Source organism: Cupressus sempervirens, chromosome 4 (assembly GCF_028749045.1).
Source record: "Cupressus sempervirens isolate cs-2001-9-10 chromosome 4, ASM2874904v1, whole genome shotgun sequence".
Classification (NCBI taxonomy): Eukaryota; Viridiplantae; Streptophyta; class Pinopsida; order Cupressales; family Cupressaceae; genus Cupressus; species Cupressus sempervirens.
In genome coordinates this window covers 219,775,684-219,785,726 of record NC_143121.1, presented here as the reverse complement: position 1 = coordinate 219,785,726, position 10,043 = coordinate 219,775,684, and the positions used below count along the sequence as shown (strand labels likewise).

The window sequence follows — 10,043 nt, the reverse complement described above, 5'->3', positions numbered from 1 at the left end:
AAATAATATGACATAAATTCACTGTTGCATCTCAGGACTATCAAACAATGATTGCAATGATTGTTTAGTGCTTTGTGGGTCAGATTTTGGGACCCAACAACTATGTAATAATCGAGTGCCCAATTTATGAATCAGGCACCCAATTTTTAAATGATTGGGTACACAATTTTAATATCAAGTATCCAATACTTTAAATTATCGGGTACTCAATTCTTAAAATGGCTAAATTACAATTGAGCAATTGATTTTTGAATTAAAAATTGGGTGCACAATTCTAAAGTCATTAGCACAAATTTCCCATTGGCATCGGGTTTTTCCTTGTGGAAAGGCATGGTAGAGGCTTGGTGGGACCAAGCCTATGCCTTTATCTATCAAAATTTGACTAAGGCAATTATTTGACAGTTTCAGGCATTGCTAGAATTTTTATAGGATCTTCCTCATCAAAATTTTTAACAAAAAAACCCATTATAAATCTTATTGTTTTGATTTTAGAAATTTAAATTTCGTAGTCTTATGAGTTCATTTTCTATTTTTGCATTATTTATTAATCAAAAGTGTCACCTAAACATAAAATAGTGAGATTCACTAAAATTTGAATTTTTAAATTTTTTTTGATATTTCTTAAATTAATTTGCATTTCATAAATCTTCACACAATTCTTTTGAAGTTAAAAAAACAATTCAAAAAAGTTAAATTTTAAGTAAATAATGGTGTCTGTACATGAGAGGTTTTAGAAATTAGCTTACTTATCAATTAAAAATTAATTAAAAATAAGTTCATTAAAAAATGAAGAAAAAATATTCTCATCAATCTTTGGTGTGTCAGGTAACTTTTTAAAAAAGGATTCACAAAAATTCATTTAGTTGTGTCAAATTATGGTGTCCATACACGAGCATGGTATGGTCCTGAAACAAACATTTTGAAAATGTGGCCTCTAAAGATCCATTCAAAATAAAAAAATTTGTCATATAAGTATTCAAATAAATCACATATTAAAAAAGTAGACTCTGGGCACTACAATTTCTATTACTAAAATTTTCCAATATTCAAACTATAAGTGCCTCAAATCCCACCATCATTTGACAAGAAAATCTAAAGATAGGAAAAGCACTTCCAAGTTTTGGCCAAAAGTGACACTCAACTTCTTGCACTGACTCTAAAATATGACCTAGCTTTATAAATCAAGACCACACAAACTAGAGAAAAAATATATAATCAGGGTCAATTGATACTAAATGAATATATGAATGCAATGAGAGTGAGAATCTTGTACAATTAGACTAGGGGGTTGTGTTTGTGCTATAACTTAGTGTTGATAGGAAGTCATCCCAGAAAGATTGGTACCATAACTTGTGCTACTCAAATGTGTCAATGGCTACAATGTTCTTAAGATGAAATTGATGGTGATTTTGTACAGATCTTTTTTAGTTTCAAGCAATTCCATTTTGAAATAAAATCTAGTTTCAAGCTACACAATTTCATTTTCAAATCACCTAAATTAGATTTCAAACGATTTCATTTCAAATCACATAAATTAGATTTCAAATAATTTCATTTCAAATCACATAAATTAGGTTTCAAGCAATTTTATTTTCAAATCACATAATCTTGAGGCAGTTCATGCACTTATCTAGGTAATGTCGATGATATGTTGACTTGTAACATTAAGTCACTGCCAAGAAAAATTTATGCTCAAAGATTGTGTTCGATTAGTGCCTTTCGTGCTTAGTTGACTTTGAAAATGATTTGGTGTTTGTCCTTTTTTTTAAAAATTTCCCTTTATTTTTTGAAATCCAATGGTCTCAATCTAGATCACTGGAATTTTGACGACATCGGGGTGAAATTGAAAAAAAAAAAAAACCAATTTCACAAAATATTCCCTCTCCATTATAAATTAATGTGAAAAATGGGGCTAAATGTAGTAGTGTAGTTATCACCATAAAATTAAGGACTCTTCTTTCTATAAGCCATTTTAGATCTCCTTAAGTGGTTAAGATTCCTTCTTAAAGAGTACCTGATGCTGTGATAACAATTATTTAGAAGTAAAATCCACAAAAAACTGAGATGGGGTGGTGAATCAATTGTGACTGATATAATTAAATCCAAACTTACAAATTCGATCTCCAATAGTTAAAAGTTAATGATGCACAATAACAAGAAACCATAGAGGATAACATAATGACTTTTTGACAAGGAAAACCCATCATTAGAGGGAGAACCATGGTGGGGATGGTACCCAAAAGATAATGTACTAAGATATAAGTTCCTTGTGAAAGGTTGTGACACTATTTGGAGTCAAATATATTTTATTTAGTATAACAGTCCCTCTTAAAGGGAATTTCCTTATTAGGAGACCTTAAACCCCTATTAGAAGGTTATACCCTTGGAAAAGGTTGAAAGGAATAATAGTCTCACTAAATAAATGCTCCAATAAGTGTGAAAGATAACCTTTCAGGATAACATAGCCAATAGAATGAACTGATTGATTTTGTAACTTGCTAAAATAGTTCCCTTGAAGTCCACTTGATCAACCAACATCATCTTTTCTCTTCTCAATATCCAACTTCACATCATATGTATCCATGCATACCATACATTCCATCCATTTTAAAACAAACACAAAAAACATATTTTCTTTATACTTTTTTCTAAATAAATAATTAGGTCGTCTTGTTAGAGCTTCTCAAATGCACAATTAGCTACATAAGACCTAACTATGGAATACACTCCTTTATAAGCATCATATAACCATTACATTAATTTTCCCACATGTTAAAATATTAATATTATATTTTTCAATGATAAAATATAGGCTTCCTTCGTCAATAAAGTTAATTGCAAGTAAAGTATACCATACATCAAACAACAATGATCTTTCAAGAATAACCCAAATGCTCATCACTCTCAAACATATGTGCACGAACAAGTAATCTATCATATCCCAAGCTTGATGATATTAATTCATGTTGTCCAATAAGATATAGTCAAAATTCTACCATTTTTCTTGGTTATTATTCCATGTATATCGGTTTGATACCAACCTTTACCAAACAAGTTGTAACTTATCTATAACACTATATAAATTTTATCGAACATAGGCATGATGCCTATAGTCATTCTTCTACACAAATATAAGCTTACATGTTAAATTCTTCAATTTATGCTAACTTTGTTGATCATATAAATAACGGAATGGCTTAAACATCACACACTAAGCTTAATTCCCAGACTACAAGTGTTAAATAGTCAAAGTTGACTTCTTTTTTTTTTTCCAAACTTAATTCTTCTCTTAGTGTGTGATGATAACTTGTGATATACAAAATTTCAATTCTTCAATTATTAAATACTTAACATAAAATATTAAATTTATCTATACTAATTCTCTTAAATACTATAGTTATAAGTGTTCTTTAATAATAATAAGACAAGAAGTTTCATATACATATAAAAATTAAAGTATACTTGAATTATTATTAAAAATAGAATAAATCTTAAATAAAAATAAATAAAATTATTTTTAACTAAATGAAAATGAAGTCAACATTTTAAAATAAGATAAAATATTTTTAAAAAAAATAAAATAAGATAATTTTAATATAAATTAAATTATTTTTAAATAAATAAATAATATCCATAAGAATCAATTTATAACAAATATTGAATATTTTTTTGATAGATATAACAAATCTTTTATATTAATTTAATTTAGTAAAACTATTAAAATATACAAATTATTCGCATAAATTACATTAAATAATTTTAAAACTAACGTGACCTTTCAAACATAAATACATTTATTTACCTTAAACACTTCTATGCTTCTTTATAATTTAGTGGATGCGATAATGACATGCCAATGAGAACTCGACCCATTGCACTACTATTGCCAGATTCTAACGTTGGGGTTTTTGGCTTTCATTTTGTTCCACAGTTCGCTACCCTCCTCAAACATATGTCTTGCTCCAGTGCTGGAAAAGTCACATTCTTTCAGACTTTTCAAGAGCTCCAATCCTGCTGGAACTTTCTTCAGATTGTCACAGAATGCAACTTGTAGTATCTCAAGGTGCGGCATTGCTCCATCCTCTAATTCTGGCAATTCCTCTAGCACTCCAAACCTATCAATTTTAAAATAACGCAACTGAGGGAACCCCCCAGGCTTGCCGAACCCTTTTGGCAATGCCTTGCAATTCCTATTCTTGTACAAGTCCAAGTTTATTAAGTTGGGCATCATCTCTAGTGCTGGATATTCAATACAATGGCATTCGCTTAAACTCAGTTGCTTCAGATTTGAGAAGCGACATATCCACTTTGGCACTGCAAAGCTCTCTAGATAAAGGTATTCAAGATCCTTCATAGCTAACATGTTTTCTGATAGAGGAGGAAGATTACCTTCTTCATCAACATGACCTTCTACCCAGTTGTATATTGACAGAGTACGCATCTTCACCAACGTGGCAAGGATCCCATCTTCTATGCTTTTCAATTCAGCCTCGTGACGAATATCTATCCGCACTTCACGGAGGCTGACTAAATTGACAAAATGGTCCAACCTTAAGAATGGGCCATTCTCTTCAACGGATAGTTTGTTGCCGCCACCGGTGCCCAGTACCTGTAAAGACACCAGCTTTGATATCCCCTTGGGCATCAATCCGTTGAACCTGTTCTCTCCCCCTGCAGGCTTTATATGTAGATGTTGCAGGCAACTGAGCTCACCAATCCACTCAGGCAACCGTTCTAGATTCCCGCACTCAGAAATGTCAAGGAAAAGAAGACTCTTATTGTTCTTAACACACTCTGGGACCTCACTGATATGTGTCCTTCTTAAATTCAAAAATCTGAGGAGCTTCAAATCTCCAACACAATCAGGCAATGATGTGATGTTAGTGCTACTCAAGTCAAGAACACGCAATACTCTCGCACTGCTAAGCAACATTGCCGGAATGTTTTCAATGCCTTCATTGTTTGAGAAAGAGAGGGCGCGAAGACGTGATGCAGAATATGCCCTGTTGCTTGCCAACACATTGACATCACCATCGCCTATGCTTTTCTTGGCCATTAAAATCCTGCGGTACCTGCTACTCCCTTGCACGGTTGGATCTTTCTTCAAGGCTTCCTCTGCACTAAATACACACTGGCTTTCCTTTGATATGGAAATAGCCAAATCCAACAACAAATCATGCACTGTAAACAGTCCCCATGTCGGCTCATAAATGACTCCTCTCTCGACCAGACAGAGATTTTGTAGATGACATATATACTTCCATCCAATATCTTGCTGGTCCTCTCCTTTGGGCACATATCCTTCCGCTACCCACAGGTTTATGAGATTTTCAGAAACTATTTCCTGATCTTCTGGAAAGAAGGAAAGACATGCAAAGCAAGGTTTAAGATCAGCAGGGAGAGAATCATAACTCAGCTTAAGAATCTGCATGATTGGATCCTCGCTATGAGATACAACTGCTTTCAGCTGCCTCAATTTGGATTCCCACTTGGTTGACGATCTATCGCCCGCCAGAGACGCTGCCACTACTCTAACAGCCAAGGGCAATCTCCCACACTCCTTTTCAACTTGTGGGGCAATCTCTTCAAGATTATGCGGCGGCTGGTTTGGGTGGCAGTCAGGGAAAGCAAAAGCACAGAAGAGCTTCCAGCTCTCCTCTTCGGACAAGGGGTGCAACTCATAAACACGAGCACCCAAGCCTGCACCCACATCTCTGCTTCGTGTGGTCACCACAACTTTTCAGTCACTAGTGTTACTCCCCAGTGGAATGCCCAGTGCACGTATCAACTTTGGAAGGGTGTTATATTCCCCAGCTGCTCTCCAAACATCATCAAGCACAACCAGACACCCTGTCCTTTTTAGACGGTCATGAATCAGCTTTGCCGCCTGCCCCTCAGTCACGTGTCCACAAATAACCTCGTTCAACTGTATTTCCGAGGCAATGTCAGCTTGCAACTTTCTGATGGAGTAAGTCTGAGAAATAGAAAGCCACACTGACTTCTCAAACTCATTCTTTATTCTGTCGAAAACATTTTGCATAAGGAACGTTTTCCCCACGCCGCCCATACCGACGACGGCGATGACAGGAGCAGAAGGGTCGTCCAGCAAGTGGAGGACTTCATCAACCTTGGGCTGAATAGCCACCGGTTTTGAGTCAATCTCCATGAGACATATCCCTGTCAAGTTAAAATCTTGCAATGTACTAATTGTGGAGGGCTGGTCTGGACGAGCAGCCAGATCCCTAAAAAGCTTGAGCTTCTTTCCGTCTTTCATAATGGATCTCAGTCTATCTTTCACGTCCTTTATGCGACGTGCCATTTTATGGCGAAAGCCTAATTTACGAAAATTGAAAGCACAGAAACAAGAGGAAGAGGAAGAGGATTGGGGGGTTTCATCATCAATATAAGCAGTACCTGGATATTGAACAGAACATTCGTCAAGTATGTCCTCTGCATCCAGAGCGATGTCTGCAACTTCAAGAAGCCAGCTTTTCACGGTCTTGTCGTGTGCACCTTGAACATCTGCTTCTCTGAGACAGCCACTTATGTCTGTCAGCTTCTTCCTCAGCCACTCCAACTCATTTGTGAAGCTTAGAACAAGAGAAGCCTCCTCATTTATCTTGTCTATCAGCATCCCACCCAGCTTTTTAACCACAAGACTAACCACTGCAGACTCCATTTTTTTTTTGTTGGAATGCTCAGTTACAACTGAGAAGCTATGTTATTATAATCCTGAGATTTCCTACGTTAAATACTGAGAAACTGAACCGCTCTCAAATATTACTATGGAGTACACAGGTGCAACTTTAAGACTCTCAGACACACTTATGAACTCTGACGATTTGATGGCACTTCTCAACTAAGAAAATCTGACCAAGCTGGGATGAATGTGAGTAGAGCAGGGCAAGAAGTAAATTTATAAAAGTGCAAATAAAACTTATTCTCAGGCTTCCGGAGCCCCAAGTTATTCTAAATGCTTTTACTTCAATTATTGTTCTCTTCCTATTTATGCGTCCCAGGGCCGAAGTTATTCTTTTACTTTAAAAATTGTCGAACAAAGTAAATTCTAATCGCTTGTACTTTAATTATTCTCTTCTTTTAAGAATTCTGGTTTCATCATGTGGACTATGAATTCATTCTAATTACTTTAATTTCGCCTTAGAGAAGATGGTAAGGCCATCGTATTCGATTTGTCTATTCAACCACAAGACTAGTCAGTTCAAAGTTCAAACGCGCAAACAGAACAGCATGAGCCATGAAATTTGAGAACTTGTTGTGAAGACTCACACATCTTTATGTGAATTAATGTAGATTACAGCATTGTCTAAACAGCAAACAAAACAAAACAATGTGAATGTCCTATTGGAGAGTGAGACAATCGTTGTACTGGTGCTCTCTGCAATTGTCACTTATTTATTCACTTCGACAAGAAGCTACAAGGTATTAAATAGTTTTCTTTAAATAAAAAAAATCAAGTATAAATTGCGGACGAAGCCCCGTGTTAGTAGGGGAAATTTGTTTCTTATAATTGCAGAATCGGGCGATATTTGGATCCACTTCGTACAGAAAGCAGAAGTGTGATAACACATGTACAAATCAGAAATGTACATGTTGCTTTCACTCCAAAAGTACTCAAACCATTTCGCGATATAAATTATTCTCTTCTTGAATAATTTTGGCTTTATCATTTGGACCTAATTATTTCCCCGCTTTAGTTTTAAGATGGGCAGTAGGTCAATCACGTCATTTCTATCCTTTTCATTCTCCATCAACATAATTAGTAATGGATTTGTAAAATCATGGAGTGGGCGGTTGTCCTTCATTGATAATGAAAGTACTTTACCACCCCATGTGACCGTGTCAGTAAATTGGTGACGATTGCTTTATGTCAAGTCATCCTCGCTGTAAGCTTCGTCCTTTTGTGTCACGGGCATTTTTTTATTTGTGTCCAGTCATATATAATTTGAAAAATAATAAATATTCTTAATTACTACTTGTACTTTTAAGGGTGCAAGGGTTAAATTGATAGTCTTTAATAGTTATTTATAAATTCTTCATTTCTACTTTCCCACCCCATCATTATATCTCTCTTATTCACAAACATAGATACTCTTTTCTCTGTCCCTATCTCTATTTTACCTTACCCCTCTTTACTATTGGCTCATGTGTATCTATAACATATTTCCTCTATATCTTTTTTATTTAATCTATGTGTGTTCTCTATCCATCTATTTATCTATATACTATCCATTTATCACCTCAAATATATTTATCATTCTCTCTTTATCTCCCTCCCCTCTTTGTATTTCTCTCCCTCTCATTGCCCTTCTATTTGTCTCTTCATAACTATCATCCACTTTGATGTTCTATTATGATTCATCTGTCTATACACTTCTATACACTGTCCATTCTTATGTTTTCATATCTATTTTTACTGTTATTAATCTCTTCACCTCTTCAACTCTCTTTTTTTCTTTATATTATTCATCTTAATCACTCTCTCCTTATCTTTAATTATATTTAGTTATCCCTCTAACTATCATTTCCTATACGAAATGGACAACCTAGATATTTGAAATATATATATATATAATTCACACATACTCCCTGTCTACCTCCATATCCTTTATATATTTCTTAAAACACTCCTTTCTATGTCCATACATCTATCTTATTTTAAAACCTCTATTTTCAATTTGCCACTAGGTATCTATGTTCTATTTGTTCTATTTGTCTTTGATATTATGTAAGTATCTATCTATATAATATCCGTCACTTCAAATATCTTTACTCTATATCTTTATCTCCCCACTCTCCTCTCTCCTCTCTCGTCTTCCTCCCGCTTCCTTCTTCTTTGTCTTTCCCTTCATATTTATCAACCCCCTATTTTTTATGACTATCAAAGTTTGCATCTCTCTAGATCTCTCTTCACTCTTCATACCATTCATCTTATTCACTCTCCTTAAACTCTCTCCCCTTATCCCTCCCTGTATCTCCCTATGCCTCTAATAATTGTTTCTTCTCTTAAGTGGAGAACCTAGTCTTTTTGAAATGTACACAATCAATATACCATCTTTCTATAAAATAAAATAAAATAAATACTTACAAATCTATTGATTAATATAAGCTTGGCTAGTTGACAAATACATTGAATATTTACTTTGTAAAAATGTTTCATCTTATTTTGTAGCCATATTAAGGGTTGTGTAAGACCCTACATAATTAAGCACTTATACAATCATAATTATTGAATATGAAATTTGAAATGGCCATATAGTGGTCTTGGGACTATTTCATTAAGTGGGTTCTTTTATTTGCATGTATGTATCTTCTTTAATTATGATAGATATAATTTCAAATTTTCTCAAACTTTTTTATTGACAAATATCAACCAATGTTCATGTATCTGCATAAGAAATATTGATATGATTTTGATCTAAGAATGTGTAAATTGACGAATAAATAACTTGCAACTATAATTATTAGAAATTAGATAACTATTATGCTTTATATTATGACAATCTAACTCTATTTGGGGTTTTGTGATGCATACAATATGGTGTGAAAATAAAGTGAAGGAAGACAATAATACCAAGTCAAAAACCTCAAAAATATAAGCTTATCAAGATAAGTATTAAATTTATGTATTGAGAATATATAGCTTTAAGCCATAGAGGGGATAGTGTATGGAGACCCTTGTGTTAGGTTCAAACTCATATAGAGCTTTGTATGGGTCAATAAATAGTGTTGTTTGGTCAATTTCATGGATTCTTGTGCAAAAATAGGTCTTTGGGGTAAATACCTTGGGGATTCAGGACCTTTACAACATATAATATTGTCCTTATGACTTGATATGACCCTTTAGAAGTCAATTTTTTGAAGATGGTGAGATAGGGCCTTGGGGAAAGTGTGTTAGTGTGGAGATCTTTATATATCATGTGAAGATAGAATATAAGATCACTACCCACTTCTCCTTTGGAGAAGTGAGGCATTGTGGAAGAAGAGGGGGCAATTAGAGGAGAAGAAAGGAGGATATTGCATAT

The 10,043-nt window shown here is 34.3% G+C and overlaps 2 protein-coding genes across 2 annotated transcripts; both read right to left on the bottom strand.

Annotated features, from left to right (window-relative positions):
* Nucleotides 1-3,771: 3,771 nt before the first annotated feature.
* On the bottom strand, nt 3,772-7,479 carry LOC149560787 (putative disease resistance protein RGA4). Its single transcript, XM_089824813.1, has one exon. It carries the CDS (start codon nt 6,677-6,679, stop codon nt 5,741-5,743), a length of 939 nt encoding a protein of 312 aa, XP_089680939.1. The 5' UTR covers nt 6,680-7,479; the 3' UTR covers nt 3,772-5,740.
* LOC149560788 (putative disease resistance protein RF45) lies at nt 3,881-5,712 on the bottom strand. The gene is made up of 2 exons (XM_089827685.1): nt 5,695-5,712; nt 3,881-5,602 (listed from the first exon to the last, which is right to left on the bottom strand). The coding sequence occupies exons 1-2, from the start codon at nt 5,710-5,712 to the stop codon at nt 3,881-3,883; spliced, it is 1,740 nt and encodes a 579-aa protein (XP_089683811.1).
* Nucleotides 7,480-10,043: the final 2,564 nt, after the last annotated feature.

Excerpts from the sequence above, each read along its gene's own strand:
- LOC149560787 (XM_089824813.1), bottom strand. The coding sequence starts at position 6,679 with ATGGAGTCTGCAGTGGTTAGTCTTGTGGTTAAAAAGCTGGGTGGGATG.